At 53.5% G+C, this 17,506-nt stretch overlaps 2 protein-coding genes and 1 pseudogene across 2 annotated transcripts; all 3 read right to left on the bottom strand.

Annotated features, from left to right (window-relative positions):
* Positions 1-2,430: 2,430 nt before the first annotated feature.
* LOC119090386 (COX assembly mitochondrial protein homolog) lies at positions 2,431-4,293 on the bottom strand. The gene is made up of 2 exons (XM_037213183.1): positions 4,198-4,293; positions 2,431-3,281 (listed from the first exon to the last, which is right to left on the bottom strand). The coding sequence occupies exon 2, from the start codon at positions 3,279-3,281 to the stop codon at positions 2,895-2,897; it is 387 nt and encodes a 128-aa protein (XP_037069078.1). The 5' UTR covers positions 4,198-4,293; the 3' UTR covers positions 2,431-2,894.
* Positions 4,294-5,729: 1,436 nt separating this feature from the next.
* On the bottom strand, positions 5,730-14,938 carry LOC119089775 (MPN domain-containing protein). The gene is made up of 11 exons (XM_037212589.1): positions 14,845-14,938; positions 13,405-13,627; positions 11,667-11,813; positions 11,166-11,271; positions 10,548-10,647; positions 9,741-9,913; positions 8,741-8,853; positions 8,083-8,218; positions 7,236-7,399; positions 6,566-6,842; positions 5,730-5,833 (listed from the first exon to the last, which is right to left on the bottom strand). The coding sequence occupies exons 2-11, from the start codon at positions 13,618-13,620 to the stop codon at positions 5,730-5,732; spliced, it is 1,536 nt and encodes a 511-aa protein (XP_037068484.1). The 5' UTR covers positions 13,621-13,627; positions 14,845-14,938.
* A 1,857-nt stretch (positions 14,939-16,795) lies between these two features.
* On the bottom strand, positions 16,796-16,949 carry LOC119090739 (uncharacterized; annotated as a pseudogene).
* Positions 16,950-17,506: the final 557 nt, after the last annotated feature.

Genomic DNA, 17,506 nt, shown 5'->3' on the forward strand with positions numbered 1-17,506 from the left:
AATGCGGACGGCTGGTGGAGGGCGCGCCCAAGAGGAGGCTCCACATGGTCGCTGCGCTGCTGTTTCAACGGCCTGCTCGAGTTGCTGCTTGTCATACGATTTGCTACGATCGCCCCCACCGAGCGGTGGCTGCCAGGGTGCATTGGCTGCTATTACTGCGCTCTACGTTTCCTGTTGCTCTGGCAAATTCTGGCGCTGATGATGGACATTGCCGACATATTCCAAAGCGTCACCTCGACCCTACAGCAGCTGGTTGAGGGCGACGACGAAGAGATATCTTGGTCCCCGGCGCACCACCTTCCCACCGAGTGGGCGCCGCCTCTCGCCAGAAACGAGCAGTCCTCCTGCCGGAGAAGCCGGCGGGGAGTCGCACCCCTCCGCCCCCGCCGGCGTGACGTCACAGGCCGGTGTCACGGTGTTGCTGTCTGCCAAGGGGACGGCCCGGCTGGCCGCGGGCTCGGTCGGCGCCCCGGCGTCGCCGCGGTCCGACCCCGACCTGCTGAGCCGGTTGCGCGCAGTCCGCCGCCGCCACGCGCGCGCCTCGCACGTCGTCGACCTCTTCAACCAGGCGTACGGCGTGCAGCTGCTGGCGCTGACGCTCTTCTACTTCGGCATGACAGTGGGCGTAGTGATGCCGGAGTTCGAAGCCGTCACCTCCTCCTGGCGCCACGTCGGCATCCTGTCGCAGATGGTATCTGGGTTTCTGAACGTCAGCTTCCTGTGCCTGGCCGGCGACCGGGTGGCGTCCAGCGCGCAGCAGTCACTGGTCGTGCTGCACGACCGGGTGACGGCCGACCCGCTGGTGCAACTGGAGGCCGTGGTCACCAGCTGCCAGGCGCGCGCCACCGACGCGGCCGTCAGCGCCGCCGGCTTCTTCCGCGTCAACAAGGGCACGTTGCTGTCGCTGGTGGCCGCCCTCCTCACGTACGGCGTCATCCTGATGCAGCTGAACGCTTAGTGGGACCACGCCTTCCTCACCTACGGCGTCATCCTGGTGCAGCTGAAGGTCCAGTAAGACCTCCTGCATCGCTACGGCGTTTTCCTGGTGTAGTTAGACGCTTAATATGGACGGACGCACCACTACTGTACGGCATTCTTTTGTTGCAGCTGTGTGCTTAGTGTACCTCACTGCCTACCTAGTTAATGTGGTGTGTCGTCCTGGTACAACTGAACATCTACCGTCCGTTCTTGCAAAACACACAGTATTATTCTGATGCAGCTGAACGTGTTTTCGGTAACGTGTGTCAAACCATCTTGTGTAGTTATTCTTGGTGGTGCTGAACACCTGGCGTCGTCACAAACCTGACGTAAGGCATCACCCTGACAACACTGCGTGGATATTATAGCCAGCCGCCTCTCACATCACATCATCCTGGCGTAGCTGAAGGTCCTGCTTCACGTATGTAGCTGAAGGTCCTGTGTGACTGCCTGTCTCACGTATGTAGCTGAAGGTCCGATCTGACTGCCTGTCTCACATATGTAGCCGAAGGTCCGATCTGACCGCCTGTCTCACGTATATAGCTGGAGGTCCTGTTTCACGTATGTAGCTGAACGTCCCGTGTGACCGCCTGTCTCAAGTATGTAGCTGAAGGTCCGATGTGACCGCCTGTCTCACGTGTGCGCATACCTACGGCATCCTGTTGGTACTATCGAATACCAAACGTGAAAGCATGGCAACACCCGATGCATAAAGAAGTAAAAACGGCTGTAAAACTGCAACAGCAGCTGACTAACAGTAACTGTTAATACCCTTATGCAGACGCTGTATGCCAAGGGGGTGCAAAATAGTATCACTATTAGTTCTCAACTACCTATCCAACGGATGTGTCACACTATCATGCACGGGGGTGGGCGGAGACTATCAAAACTTCCCACACAGGGTCACACGGCTGAAACTTGATTATGAACGTTTCGGGGTAGCTACACCTTCGGCCATGCTCCCCCCCCCCCCCCCGCCCTCCTAATTGACCGCTCCTGGTTTGCACAATCCAGATTAAAATGCATAGAACATTCGGAAGAGAACGGTCAAAAGGGACTTCAAGGATCCCCGTCAGCGCTGCTCGCGGAAGCGTCGTTCAGGTGGGTCTGCGGATCCCCACAAAACTTACAAGTCAAAACTCGCTTTGTGACTATTTGGGCTGGTCCGGTACATTCCATGCGTCCAGTGCATGTCCAAACGGTTTTTTGAACGCATCCACGCCGGGAAACTAGGAGATGAGCCGCACACCAACAATATAACGCATCAAGATTAAATGCTGTACATTTCGCTTTAGAGCACAGGCATCGTCGCTAACAAGATGTTGAGTTGTGGCGGCGCCTCGGCACGTCTGAACGGGCATCGCATTTTGATGGACGCTGCTGCATGCGATCGTTTTACTTATCGACAGCAAAGATATATTTTGTGTAGCCTTGTTCACGAAACAGGTTCTGTTGCGTGCATCTGATTTGTCGCCACCATCATGTACATGTGGTAGAAAATAAATCCGTCTCGCTAGCGGCACTTCATGAAACGTGGACTGGTGCTGCAGCAGCATACTGAAACGACAGGTGGAATCATTACTTTTCTATTGGTGAGTTATTCATGCACCTAGCCACGCAGTAGCAGTAAATGCTATTCAAGTCTGCACCGCCTGTTGCATCAACACGGGAGAGTCCCACAATCATTATTACAGTCGCACCCCAGGCAAATGTCTCAGACGAAAGACACTTGCAAGAAGCAGCCGGTTCTCTCCAATTGCGGCGGACTCTCTTCAGGCTCACACCGCGCCCTACCGGACTCGATCGAGCCCGCTAGCTCACGGCTCATCTCGCTCACGACCCATCCAAACACCACGGCCGGCTCGGCTCGGCTCGGCTCAGCTCCACATGTTCCGACCGCCGCGCGCGGCGCCGCATCAGAACATGTCTGAGCCCTTGCGGCGGAGGCGGGCCTTGAGTCCGGTGGCGCGGTACTCGGCGCGCTCGGTCAGGTACCGCTCGGTGCACTCCTGTCGGAACTCGGCATTCTCGTACCAGTGCGTCAGGCACGAGCGCAGCGCGTCATTCTCGTTGCGACACTTGTAGACCATGGTGAGCCCGTTGTCGCTGCAGCAGCGCGAGAAGCGCTCGGCCAGCTCGGTGCACTTGTCGCTACGCGCTCGCTCGCGCATGATCTTCGGGATGAGCACTTCGACTTCGACGCGGCGCAGCGAGCGGTCGGCTGGGTCGCCAAGCCCGTGTGGTCCACCAGCCATGCGCGCTGGCAGCACGGTGGCCGGCTCCGGTGCCGCCGCTTCGCTCATCTGTTGGCGCAGCAGGCACAGTCAGGTCATGGTCGCGCAGCGGACGAACAGTAGGAACACAGCATCAGCACTGACCCACCACACACTGAGGCACCAGGCCAGCATAAAACATAGCTCTGGGGCAAAGTGGGGAGTGGAACAGGTTGGGGTAAAGCATAGGGCATGACAGGACTGATCATTGCTGGAGTAGTGCGTTGAGACCCTGGGAACCTTTAATTCTCCAAAGGTTTCATAAAAATCACACTGGAATTATGGTGCACACTTTACTTTGGGCTCCAAAACTGTTCTGGCTGACTCTGTAATCTCAGGGGATATCTCTGCCAATGTCATGTTAGGTATTTTCTTTCAACAGCCTGGGTTAACTTGTGTAACAGGGATCATGCCAGATTAGCCTCAAATGAACAATCAACATAATTGATTATGCTAGAAGCTAGTAAATGAGAACCATGGATAAATGACTACCAGGCAGCAGTGTGCATTTTAACTCATACAAACCCCATATGAATGAATACAACTCCACATATGAAAATGGACAATAGCAAGACCCATTATGGTATGGAGTTCACTCAGCATATATGAAGTAGCTTAGTCAATATAGGTAAGATGCTTGCTGCATTTTTGGATTATGCCAGGTTCAGCATAAGTTCTTCAAAGATGTGGAAAACAATAGGTCAATTCAACATGGTCACAGGTATGCAATTGCAATATTTTCAAGTGACATATATGACAAGTTCATAAACTGGTAAGGGACTGGTCTCCAATTGACATATCACTCGCCCATAATATTTAATTGTGTATGGCAACTCAGGAATTTGATGTAAGATGATGCAAAACTCAACTTGTTAGTTGTATTATGGAAGCCTACATTAAATTAGCAGAGCAAGACTCGTCCGGAATGTAACACCTTATCACTCACCTTGTGAACACGAAAGCAGAAATCTAGAGCTAAATCTCCTATTCTGAGTGGACAGCACCCCTCCGCTTCAACCAAAGACGAACCACTGATGGCAAAAATCGGACAGCAGCCGCTTCCCGCACCCCCCTCGACAATCAAAATATGACGACACGCTTGCAGTGACCTGGCATGTTCAACTTGCCTTATGAAATTCACCACAAAAGTCGCAATAGCGCCGTATTTAATGCATTGGTAGTAGAGCTACCAATTTTTACTTCAAGGCTGTACAAAAAAGCGCTGGGACGGCGCATAAATCGCCATTGAAACAAGCCCACTTGGCCAATTTGACCAAAAGAGCTAAAGCAAATTGTGCGATCCACGGCTCGTACAGGCACCGTGCAAACATCCATGAATCAATGCATTCAGAGCCCACGCACGCAGACAAACACTCGTGGGACATTCACTTCAAGTGAAGCCACCAACATCAAACCATCCTCGGTACGTTTGGTGCGGCAGTACACTCACTCAAATGGTCATTGCCCTCAAGATTGAATGCAAGGCACGAGCCTTGAGCAAGAGCAAAATTGCAGATTGTCATCAAGGGCGAAATTGGTGAGGCGTAATGCGCATCCAGGGAAGAAATAGAAAGCTTCGTCGACAACCAACAGTGAAAATCGACGTGCGAGTGCGAGGATCCGCTGCTTGACCCCGCAGTGTCATACCAGGCACGTCTCATGCTAGATTGATGCTCGCTTCTGCATTACCACAAAATGTCCCAATCTTAAGCATGTTAATGGGCTATGTCATTTCAAAATTTCTACCGCAGATTGCTACGCGATGTTTTGTCGCGCATTTTTTAGAACAAGCGTCTAATTTAGGGTATGCAAAGTACATCAAGCGCTACAGCAAAAAACATTACCTTAAAAACGCAGTGCTATATAAACGTCGAAACAGTGGGAGCGCTCAATGTTACGTTTTGACCAAATAAGACAGCACAGACACGGAGTTGAACCCCTGGACATTTACCGCGTGGCTACGTCCATGCCTGTAAGCACGCATATCTCCTCAACGTGAATTGCAGGACTGCTACCTCCAGCGTTGTACTTTATTCACTGATCGTGCTACAAATGTTCAGACCACTAACAAGAAATGCATAAAATCATCGCACATCGTAGGACGTAATGCATAGACAGTATGAAAAATACGAACATTTTTCGTAACCACGTTTAATTGTAAAGTTTCACAACTGATAAAACTGCATGGTATTGTTATGTCAAATGTACGTAGAAATGCCAACAAAACGGTTGCTTTGTCCGACAAAAACAGAAAAATAAATAGTACACTAAAACCCATCGGGTTTGTCTACACATGATTGACCAGGTCAGAAGATGCAGAAAATGTCCTCCAACACTACTCGTCTCGGGCTGCAAATGCGCACGATGTACGAAGACAACGTACATTATGTACAGTCATGGTGGCCGTGCGTCTCTCCCCCGGTAATGGAGATCAGATCGGAGTCCGCTGTCCGCGCGGCGGGAGCGGGCGCGGCGAGCTCACGGGCCGGGGGCCTCGTCGATCACCATGCGGCGGTCCTCGTCGTCCGACTCGGTCGCGGGCACGGCGGAGACATCAGCGGCCAGTGGCGGGCTGAGCACCCCTGCAGTCGCCGGTCCGTCCGTGCCGGCGGCGCTCAGGTCCTGCGGCGAGTCCGCCGAGCGGCCGGCGGGGGAGACCACTTCGGGCGAGCCCATTGGAAGACCAACGTTCGGGTAAGTGGGATCGGGCGAGTCCACTGGCTGATGCGAAGCTGGAAAGGCGGCGCTGGGCGAATCCACTGGCCGACGGGTGGCTGAAAAGGCAGGATCAAGGGAGTCTACCGACTGATGAGAAGCTGAGAACGCAAGATCTGGCGAGTCCACCGGCCGGTGAGCGGCCGGATAGGCAGGACCGGGCGAGGCCACCTGCTGGCCGGCGGGGGAGGACGTATCAAACGTCTCGGCAGCGGCTGGCTCGTCGTCAGACGGCGGAGCGGCCGGCACCGTGAGGTCCTGCGGCTGCCGCGCGGCCGCCATCTCCTCCTCCTGGGCCAGCGGCTGGGCGGCGGCCGGTGCCGCCTCGCCCTCGGTCTGCTCAACGTGGCGTGCGGTCGCTGTCAGGTCCTCTGGCTGCAGCTCGGGCGGCTCCGGCCGGCCGGCGGCCGACAGGTCCGAGGCCGGCCGCGGCGCCGACAGATCCTGCGGCCCATCCTCGGTCCCAGCGGCGGCGGCGACAGTCGGCCGGCGCGCCGCCGCGGACAGGTCCACCGCCGCCGACAGGTCGACGGCGGTGTCGGCCGCGTCGGCGGGCGGCGCCGGTCGCGGCCGCTTGGCGGGCGGCGCGGCGTCGCGGTGGCGCCGGTGCGCCGGCAGGTCGGCCAGCGACGGGTCCGAGCAGCGGTCGGCCAGCAGCGCCGCCGTCGACAGTACCACCTTGGCCTCGGGGCACTCGGAGCCCGGCCGCGGGAACAGCAGGTCATGGAAGAACTCGATGATCTGCGCGCCGTGTTTGGCCGGCACGCACGGCTCCAGCGCCGACTTGAGCCGCTCCCAGTTGGTGCTGCCGTCGGGCAGCGGGCGCGTGAAGTTCACCGCGTCCGGAGCGCCCCGGTAGAACTCCGCGCACAGCCGCTGCGGCAGACACGCCCGCCGGTTACACGACGCCCGGACGGCCGCCGGGGCGGCTCGTGTCAACTGACGGGCATTCCGCCGGCGGGAGAAACATTGCGCTCAACACCTGCGCAGGCTGCGCGGCGCCGACTAACTGGTCGTAAACGTCTAGCACCTCAAATTCGCGTCCGTCCATCATTCCAAAGTAGACGGCAATCGGCTGAATGACCCACCAATAAATGGCATTCCCAGCTTACCGTTCCGTAACAGCTTCCCGTTCTGGCACAGAGTGAACACAGGCCGCTACCGAGGCCTTCTTGAGCCGTCGATTCCCATTACAGGACGCATAACAGGACGCTCCCCTCCGCCAGGCGGCCCGCACGCCTCCGGCGGCGGCCTCAGTCTCGCGCTCACCATCTCGGTCAGGGCGTCCTGGTGAATGTACGAGTCGCGCGCCACCGTGTACTCCATGGCCATGGGACGCGGGTAGTCGCCCGGGCGCATCTCGTGCGGCGGCATCACCCAGTAGCAGAGCAGGTTCGACTGCAGCGGCCGCTTCTTGTTCTTGGGGAACGGCGCTGCGGGAGCGGTAACGCGTGAGGGGCCCGTCGTCTCTGGACCCGGTGAGCGCGTGACACCGGGAACGGGCGCTCGATCACACAGTTGTGATCAGGTGCGTTGGGCATTCAAAAGAGACACCACTCGTTTGATTCGCAATCATCCTGACGTTGAAACTGCACGTCGCCGCCGCCAACTTGAAAGTTGGAAATGCTGTGGGAAGGAGGAAGTAATTGGGAGCAGGGAGGACCAGTTGCTCCAATTAACCCAATGTATGGCACTGTCTAGCCGTTCACCACCAACTACTGCAAGATGGGAAAGTCATATGCGGTGAAAAAGGATAAATCGCAAGCTATTCCTATTAAAATAGCATCTCTGACTTCATTCGCTGGCATCTGGCTATCAAAAGTAATACTCACGTGCTGGCGACCGGTCGGGTTGTGATGCGATCCCCCAAAACGCGGCTTCACGCGATGGTGAATGAGATTTTAGGGTGCCCCCATGGACTACTATGGCCCCTATGTGTCCTAACTGTTACACACCTAAGATGGCACGAAAACTCTGACAATTTTGTCATTTATAAGTAAAACAGCACGACGCACCACGGCACTGTGTAAAACCGAATACGACGCGAACAACAGCCGGGCATCCGCCAGTCCTACGGCCCAGCAGCGCCGGAGCTGGCGGCCGGCACCGCGCTCACTGTAGATCATGCCGACGCAGGGCGTGTAGCTGGCGTCGCTGCTGCCCTTCATCTTGATCTGATAGTCGAGCTGCAGGTCCGAGTCGCGGATGGTGGGCGTCGGCGGACTGTGTGGATGCGAGTGGTACCAGCCCACCTGCGGCGCACACAATCAGACCGGCGCCGGTCAGCCGCGGCGGCCCCGCCGCGCCAGACATACCGCCGCCGCCGCCGCCGCCGGGCGCCGATGGCAATCGGCGGCCCAGGACTTGCCGAGCGACAGTCGTGAGGGAGGACAGGCCCTGGCGCCCGGCTAAACCGCTGCCCCTACCGATCAGTCATGTTCTTCCCTGATACTCAGGTGAGGTCAACGACCGTTCAAAATTAGCTAAGCACCGAACGAGTTAAGCAAGCGAGAAATGACACACTCAGTAAAACACCGAGGCACATCAGCTGTAATACGCGATCACTCTCAGCCCCGTTCATCCTCTGAGGGAGCCAACCTAAAGTGGACGGGTATTGTGAGCACGTTTGTATGCTCTAACTCTCCGGCATGCCCAACATATGTTGCTAAGCGACGATTCGCATTCAATTCGAAACCTGCCTCTCGGACCACTGTTCAGTGGCAGACGTAACGTTACCACGCCACGCTGCATCCTCTCCCACTGGCCGGGCCTACCAGCGTGAGTTTGCGCTCCTCGATGGCCGTGTAAATGTCGTACTCGACACGCTTCCACTTGTTCTTCTCCGCCAGACGGCAGCGCACCGGAAACGCATGGGTGATGGCCAGATCTGGCCAATCAGCGTCGCGTCAGTGAGTGACGTCATTCGCCCGGACGACCGAGCGGATCCTGTTTCTTACACCCCACCCGCATGAATATTTATATGATACCTCGCTTATTATTTTTTTTTAATAAGCGAGGCATCCATCCCCACACGTACCTAGGCTAAAGGTGCGCTCGATTAGTCCGGACGACGCAAAATCTACGTGACGTCACGAACATTCTTTGCCGTCCGGCTCGTCTTGGCTGTTCGTCGACAGTTGGACGGTGTGGATTTTGCATGAAGTCACATCCAAATCAGGAGAAATGCGCGGAATATTTTGGGCGCGCTTGATCGCTACGAGTCAACTGTGGCGGGTGAACTCACAATGTAAAGAGGTGAAATCAAACGCCATACGGCGGGAAATACTTAAACACATCGAGCAGTTTCACAAACACAAAAGCATTCAAAGTTGCATCGTGCCATAATGATTCCCGCGCTGTTCTTCTAATAAAATAAATCACGAAGCGCCTCTCCAATCTAATGAAAGCCTGCAGCGTTGCCGCAGACTATGTGCGGATCGAGTGACACCAAGAGCCTGCATCATATGACTTTACGTATACTCTGTTGTTCTGCAGCAATCAAACGCACACCAGCACACATCAGCTGGTTCCCAAACAGTATGCCCCTATCTTACCCAGCCGTCCTCCGGCCCCTCCCCCCTGAACAGTATCCCGTCAGATCACACAAGCAATGTGCACTAAACAGGGGCCACCAGAGCTTATAATGATGACGTTTTCGGCTTAACGGCCTGGTCACCTGGCGCATAAACATGAATGATCATGAGACGCTGGTGGCCCCGTGTGCTAGTGTTCCAGCGGCGCCGCCTGTGCCGACGTGTGCTCCTCCCCACTGACCGTGCGTGTTGACGTCCCAGCGGCCGGCCAGGTATCCGACCACCTCTGAGTCGGTGAGGTGAGAGTGGAAGCCGACCACGGTGAGCGCAGTGCTGCTCGTCACCGTCACCGTGAACGGCTGGATCTTGCCCAGCTCGCTGAACGGCACGCACTCCAGCAGCGTACTCGGGTCACTGGAACGCAGACGCGTGCTGAGCACTACCAGTAACGCGTTCAGACCGCTGGAGCACTCGCTCAGAGCGCTGATGGCTCAAGCGGCGTGCTCGGCCTATTGCAAGACGAACACATGCTGAACCGTGCAGCGTGGTCGGGTGCATAGGATATATAGATAGATAGATAGATGTGCATATATATATATATATATATATATATATATATATATATATATATATATATAAGGTATATCTTGTACCTAGGATCCCTCACAACACGGCTTTTCCGGCATCCATGTCATATACGTTGGACACAAAAGTGAAAACACATGGACGATACACATGACGATAACACGGCACAACAGATTCATCTGAGCCGCAGGCAAGCGACGGGCGTGCCGTTTAAGGCCCGAGCGTTTACAGCGGAAGACGGGGAGTGTCTGATGGTGGCGAATACCACATGCAAGTTGCTCGGAAAACACACGGTCGACGCGAACTCGTTGCGCGCTCGCGGGGACTGTCACACGTAGTCAGCTTTGGCTCGGGTGGCACGTGCGGACACTGAGGCACGCCTCCGGTGCGCGGTGCGTCAATGGTAAGATGGATCATCTGATACAACAGGAGTACGCAAATATATGCAGTCAGACAGACTTACTGGTCTGCGCTCCTGGTGCCCAGCACCTCGTGTTTGACGATGATCTTCTGGATCAGGGCCCGTTTCTTCAGCAGCAGATCCTTCTTCTCATCCTCATATGCTGCGGTTCGGCAAAAGGACCATACGACAGTTATGGCCACAAACGATTATTCGTCGGTCTGGACCCACGGAACACACTAACTGCGGTTTGGCATAAGGACCATATGACAGTCATAGCCACGAACGATCACTCATCGTTCTGGACTTACGGAACACACGAACTGCGGTTTGGCATAAGGACCATATGACAGTCATAGCCACGAACGATCACTCATCGGTCTGGACCCACGGAACACACGAGCAGCGGGCCTGGCTCACAAATGCTCGGCTGGATACGCAGGGTACCATAACCTCGAACTAAACGCATTACGATTTTAAAAGGCCCATAATTCCAGTCAAATATTCAACAGCACAGGCACTATAGATGCTACATTTTCAAAGGTTATTACCCGATGACCCACGAAACCAAATGTGCCTGCAAAGCTCCTTCGCGTAGTACTCATGGCAGATGACCAAACTCCTTGACCAATTACGCATCTAACGACATGTCCATACGAACACTGCCGGTGTTACACTGACCACTCTCATATTCCTCTTCTTGTTCTCCTTGCTCACGCTCTCTCTCCCGTCGCCTTTTAAATAGCATGTTCTTGAAAATGTCCAGTTTCTTTCCACGGTACTTAACCTGTAAGAGAAGCGAGCATTGTCAATGGTACTGACCTGAATTATAACCATGGAACCATTGCATGAACAAACCCTGAGCAGCGTCAACCTTTCCCCTGAACCTAACAGTACCCCAATTGGTGCTGCAAGAGTAGGCGGCCAAAAAAAAAACATTTAACGGCAAAAACAAACAAACAGAAAACAACACAAATAAAGGGCCAAGCGCGCTATGCCGCGCTACGCCGCGTGTATTTTCGCGGGCACCAGCGGCGTGCACTACAGTCCGGTAACCGACCATGTGACCCCGGCGGCAGACACAGACTGCCCGTACCGAAGCCCAGCCGCAGCCCCACCGGCCTGCACTACAGCCCGGCGACCGACTGTGTGACCCCGGCAGCAGACACAGACTGCCCGTACCGAAGCCCAGCCGCAGCCGGACTTTTTCTCCGGGTTGACGATCTTCTTGCAGTGTATGGCCCAGGAGCTGGGCGAGCTGAACAGCTCGGAGGTCTCTTGGGAGCGGATCTGACCGTCGGCCAGCAGGTCACCGCGGAACTTCTGGCCCTGAATCACGACACGCAGGCACACGCTGTCAGGCACTGGGGACGCGCATGGCAGCGGAACACGCTCATCTGAACCAGCTTTAACGGTTCGGCCATGACAGTTGTCAGTGCACCCCCAAAACGGACTGGTTTAAGTATGGACCATAGCCCGCTCAACGTCAGGGAGGGATTGGCTTGCGCTGATTTTTTGCTCATGGCAAATCATCCGCTAGTGATGACTACAACGTGTGCTGTGGCGCTGACTTGTGAAAATATACTTCAATGGCAGTTCAATGTTGACCCTGATTTGTTCAACACAGCCCACCTCAACACTCCCTGAGTACATTCAACAAACCAGCTCGTCATCGTGCCTGCCCTGCATTCTGCCGTCCAGTCAGAAACACGTAACTAACATTTTTCTCGAAATTGGGTTATTGCTGTCATTAGATTCGTCTCAACGAGCCGCGTATTTTGACCACGTGAAAAGCGTATGTTCATGATTTTGAAAAGAATTAAAAGGGATATGAGGTTGGTAGATTCAAATATAAATAGCACCTGTAAGATTTCCAAAGACAGAAACGAGTAGCTGGCACGTATCTGTGAAACACTCAACTGCTCCCATGCGCTCCGCGTTCAAGGTCACAAACGCGTATCCGCTTACATACGCGATTTGGCCACTTACGATCAACCTCAGTACCTTGTCAAAAACGCGTATCTGTGAAGTTACGTGTTTTGTCATTGGGAACCGTTGGAAATTGAGCAGTTACGTGTTTTTCGTCTCTTTCATACACTAGAAGGATAACAGTTTCGGTGTGTTTATACCATAGGTCTAAACCAGGGGTAGATCCAGTAACAGTGGGTCTTGACCACGGCTATTTACCACCAAAAAACCATCATCATTCTGCCATGCATAACGGGTACGCCTGACTCCACGTCTGGCAGTACACCTAGCAGATGGTTAACGTTTGTAGAGACGTCCCCGACCCTGAATGGGTTAAGTGCGGGACATGACAACATCCTTCCTTGGTTTCATGGAATAGTTCAATCACCCATACGATGCGTAGCAACTGCACGACAAACGCGTAACTGTGCAAATACTTGTTTTTGCCGAGATACGAGACATTGCTGAGTCCCTCTGTACCACTGACAAAACACAAATGCTATCATATACACATTTTTGCCCAGATATGCCTTTTGGTTTTGACCACCATTTGGTTTCAATACAGTCTTCCCATGCCAAAAGACATCCTCAGCAGTTAGGACTGGTTATTGCCAGTTATTTTAATTTTGTATATTGCAAGATAGGGAATTGTTTTGTCTCCTGATTGGTGTACAATTTCTATCTAATGCTTCTTATTTACAACCATGATGCCAAAACAACATAAAAATGGTCTCCTGAACAATTCTGAACTTGCTGGCAATGCATTTCTTACTTTTGACAGCAGCACTGCATTCATGGCACACATTCACTGCCCTCATTTCTGCCCTGATACGTGCCATTTGTTTCACCATGTTTCACCATCCAACTTCCTGGGGACTTGGGTAACCAAATCCCACAAACTGGCTGCGTACAGTCACCCCTGCAGAAGCCGCCGTCGGCCGCCGCCACTGACCAGGTAGTCGATGGACATGGCACCATCGCCTGGCTCCAGGAACCCCTCCTTCATGAGCAGCGGGAGCGTGACACCGCGGCTGGCCAAGCCGCCGCGGCTGCGTGCGCTCCGGCCCGACGGCAGCGTGTCTGAGTCAGCAGTCGACTGCAGGTCATCCTCTTCCTCCAGCACACTCGCGTCATCATCGTCGATCAACGACTCGCCAGTGACTGACATTGTCCTGCTGGTGTGGGGGAAAGGAGGTCAGAGGTGAGCAGTAAATGCTGGTGGAGGCAAAGAGACCATCAGGTTGGCTGTGTTGATAGTGGTATGGTACTGCTGCCACATGTGATGCTGATCTGAACAATGCTGGAGTGTGGGGACGTTGTGTAAAAAGAAGAACATTTTGCATGATCGGTCAAAAATGTTTTGACAAGCATTGCTGAGTGACAAAATTGTAGTGCAGATGGAGAAGTTTATAAAAAGCTGACTGAGAGCCTTATGATTCCACAGACAATCATCCATGGAGCATGGTAGCTGTAAACATTTGCATAGTAAAGTGTTACTAGTGAGGGTAACCTTCTTTAATACAGTGTCATGAGATGAAAGCATGCATAATAAGAACATAACTTAACTTTATTAGGATAAATAGCCTTTTACATTTGGTTTCTAAGGATGTGTCACAAGCAATTGAATATAATTGTCCCTACAGAAAGAAACCAGTGGCCTTTGCATAATCCACAGCTCAGCAGTCTTATTAAAGCACAAATGGGCCAGAGCCAAACATCTATTTTTAGCCTGTGATCATAATTACAGCATTATATTTTCTTGAAACATGTCTCCCTTGCACCAGACTGCAAAAAATACACCTTTGCCAAACATGTCTGGTAAAGCAAAAACATCTGCAACAATTTAATAATGGATGCATCATAAATCCTAGCACTGATCAGTAGGCATCACTGATCAGCATCACCTTCACTGCATGTAGAATGTATGTGTCAAGGTGCTTCTGGCAAAAACACCTTTTACATGTCTGCATGAAAAATGTGTAAGAGTTTCACATAACCAGATATTGCATGGTTTTTGCACATGCAAGCATAAAGTTCAGCACACCAATGACACATAAGTGCCAAGCAAAATTAATGAATTTTTAAGACTGGCCCATGCCCTGAACTTAGTGGCAGATGTTCAGCAAATTCAAGGCACTTGGATTTACAGCTTACATGCACGGAAATATTTGACGCAGTTTTGCCGCTAACCGAGCACCCCCCAACGGTCCACGCACTTTTAGTCCGGATCGTGGACCGGCACGTCAGGGCACCTCGACCCCCGTGATGTGCCCGCGAGCCATCAGTCACAAATGGTGGCATTTCAGACATAACGAACAGCACACATTCATTACCCATGTAATAAGCGCACCGATGCATCTACAACTATCGTTGACCGAATTTATTTGCTTACCTCCCGCCACTACCGCTGCTCGTACCTCCAACAACGAAACAAGCGCGTTAGATCGCCTTGCAAGCGCCCCAAACAACCACTACCGCCACTCATCGTCAACACGCGGCAAAAAAGTGCGCACTAGTGACCGGTCGCTAGAGACTTTTCATGACAAAATATCTCGAGATAAACCTCCGAGTTCTAGATCACTGAGATCCTCTGTGTATTTTGTTTCCGGTAGCAGAAAAACGTCCCTGGTGGACAAAATCGAGTTGTGTTTCGTTGCAGTCACCTCCATTCTGGAAAATCTTTATTTAAGTTTGGTGGCCCAGGCTCAGCCCCCACCGCCGCCAATGATACCCGCTAGACGCAACCATTTTCTCAGAGGTGCGCGCGTGCTCGAAGCCATTCAAGATTTGGCCATGCGTAGAGCGAACGAGAGAGCAGAGCGAGATAAACTCATAAACGCACGCAGAAAGACCATTTTACCATATACATCTTACGTCAATTAGCTTCTGAATGAGCGTAGGGGCCCAACGAAAGCTGCCCAGCTGTACTTGAGAACTTGTACAGCGTCAGAGAACACCTATGTGCTGCCAGTGAATGTTTGCTTAGTTTGGCGAGCGCCGCTTGGAGGCGCTCGCGTTCCCCTCCTCCTGCCCCAGGCTCCAGGCATCCCTCCCCTTCTCCTGCCCCAGGCAGGAGGAGGAGAGGGATGCGACGGGGGGGGGGGGGCAGGAGAGAGGGAAGACAAAGGAGAAGACTCAGAGAGCCGCCGGCGCGGGGACGGATGCGCCGGCGGGACAGACTGTGGAGTGCCTGTGACGCGTATCAAATACTGAAGTGCCTTTGGATGTACTGAATGTACCAGTGAGCCGGAAACGAGACGCCAGAACAGCAGCACTTACATACTATCCTTTCTCGATATAGACCAGCACGTCTCACAACGCCTGGCATTACGCGCTTCACGTCTTATTCCAAAGAAGCCTAGTCAGCCGCTACCTTCCGCCACGGTCATGACAAAATCGATATCAGCAAACAAGCCCGTGGAAGACGCCCGCCACTAAGAGAGGGGCCGCTGTGTGTCCGAGTTGCCGCACATCGTCCCATCGTCCAAGGGCACGATTTGCAGTGCCTCATTCTCGGCGAGGTTATGAGGTGCAGCCGCTCGTTGGCCATTCGCTGCACGTAAATCGCGCCCCACAGTTAGGGCCATTTTGGCCGACCGACCAGCGGATACACGGGCCCGGCCACGGAGGTTGACAGAATGGTGGTGCAGCGTTCCCGTTGGCTGAACGCCGATGCGCGTGGCGTTTCTCCCTCGGGTTTGCAGGCACCCGGACAGCATGCCGACCGGCACCGCTGGAGTTGTGTCACTGTCGCATGGAGGCGCCTGTGACCCTCTCTCAGTACGGATCAGCCATTGTGCGAGCGCCCATGAATGCCCATGAGCCACTGAGCAAACTCAGTCCACGCACGCTGCACCCTGGCGTCCACCTCCGCCTGCTCCGGTGAGGCTGTTCTCGACGGTCCCGACGCCGCGGGGTCGGCTGCCCCTACCGGCCCCCTTGACCCAGTGCCGGACGCTTCCGACAAGGGGCGCAAGAGGCGCAGACCGTCCCCGCTGGACCAATCACGAGGGTTCGTCTATTCGCACCAGAAGAGGTGCGCGCGGTGGTTGTCATGGCAATGATGGGCGCGACTTTGGAAAATAGGCCTAGTGCTCTTGGAAGGCGTTGACAGCGTAAATTGGACTCGTATAATTTTTTAGTCCAATTTAAGTTTAGAAAACTAGCCTGGACTCGAATTTACAAAATTCGAGTCAAGTTAGAAGACAGCAGTGAACATTTCGACTCGCTGCGACCGGGCAAATGACAGGTGTTGCGCTCCCTGACTCGCACGTCCCTTTATTGAAACACATACTGATTATATATGTGTTAGAGCATATTGATTTATTGACACCGCTGACAGCATAAAATGGGCCGATCCTGGCTGTAGTGCAATGCCAGGCCAACACGCGGCAGGGCAGGAGCAAGCTCCAGTAACCCTACCAATGTTTAAAAATCAGTTTAACATTCTGGTCCCCTTAATGTAACGGAATGTGGACACTGCGCTAAAATAACGATTGCATTGAACATTATCAAATCCGCTGAAGTCCTTTTGTGTGCTATTCATTTAATATCATAGATATTTCCATTACTGACTTACCGCGCATTTGACACTTTCTCCAGGCGCTTTCCTCCCGCTAACATCGCTCCGAACCAACGGTGATATACTCAGTCGGGACGTGTCAGCACACGATTTACCGTCACGATTCCCAGAACCAGGGCCTCACGCGCACAAGACCTACGCCCAGCAGGCTTACGCTCACTGGACCCTACGCCTACGACGCCTACGCTCACAAGACCTGATCAAGATTCTCTACAAGATCTGCGCTCGCTGGGCCTACGCGCGTGAGGCTTGCGATGACGTCAGTCCCGAATTATGGATTCACTGTTGAAGGGCACATCGACACCTATCGTAGAGAGCGTAATCGAAAGACAACTGTTACGTCACAATAGAGCGTTGTCCGCTACTGCATGGCTCTGCATAGCACCGCGCTACACTTGAGCAAAACTGGCATTAAGACGAATTCAACAAGCGTAAAAGTAATGAGCACAGCAAAGTTTTTCGTTTCAGCAAA

The sequence above is a fragment of the Pollicipes pollicipes genome, unplaced genomic scaffold (genome assembly GCF_011947565.3).
Source record: "Pollicipes pollicipes isolate AB1234 unplaced genomic scaffold, Ppol_2.1 Scaffold_3087;HRSCAF=3621_pilon_pilon_pilon, whole genome shotgun sequence".
Taxonomy (NCBI): domain Eukaryota; kingdom Metazoa; phylum Arthropoda; class Thecostraca; order Pollicipedomorpha; family Pollicipedidae; genus Pollicipes; species Pollicipes pollicipes.

Excerpts from the sequence above, each read along its gene's own strand:
- LOC119090386 (XM_037213183.1), bottom strand. The coding sequence starts at position 3,281 with ATGAGCGAAGCGGCGGCACCGGAGCCGGCCACCGTGCTGCCAGCGCGC.
- LOC119089775 (XM_037212589.1), bottom strand. The coding sequence starts at position 13,620 with ATGTCAGTCACTGGCGAGTCGTTGATCGACGATGATGACGCGAGTGTG. Across the intron at positions 11,272-11,666 it reads CCGGCTGCGGCTGGGCTTCG|GTTAAGTACCGTGGAAAGAA; the intron begins GTACGGGCAGTC and ends CTTCTCTTACAG. Across the intron at positions 9,914-10,547 it reads GGCACCAGGAGCGCAGACCA|TGACCCGAGTACGCTGCTGG; the intron begins GTAAGTCTGTCT and ends TCTGCGTTCCAG.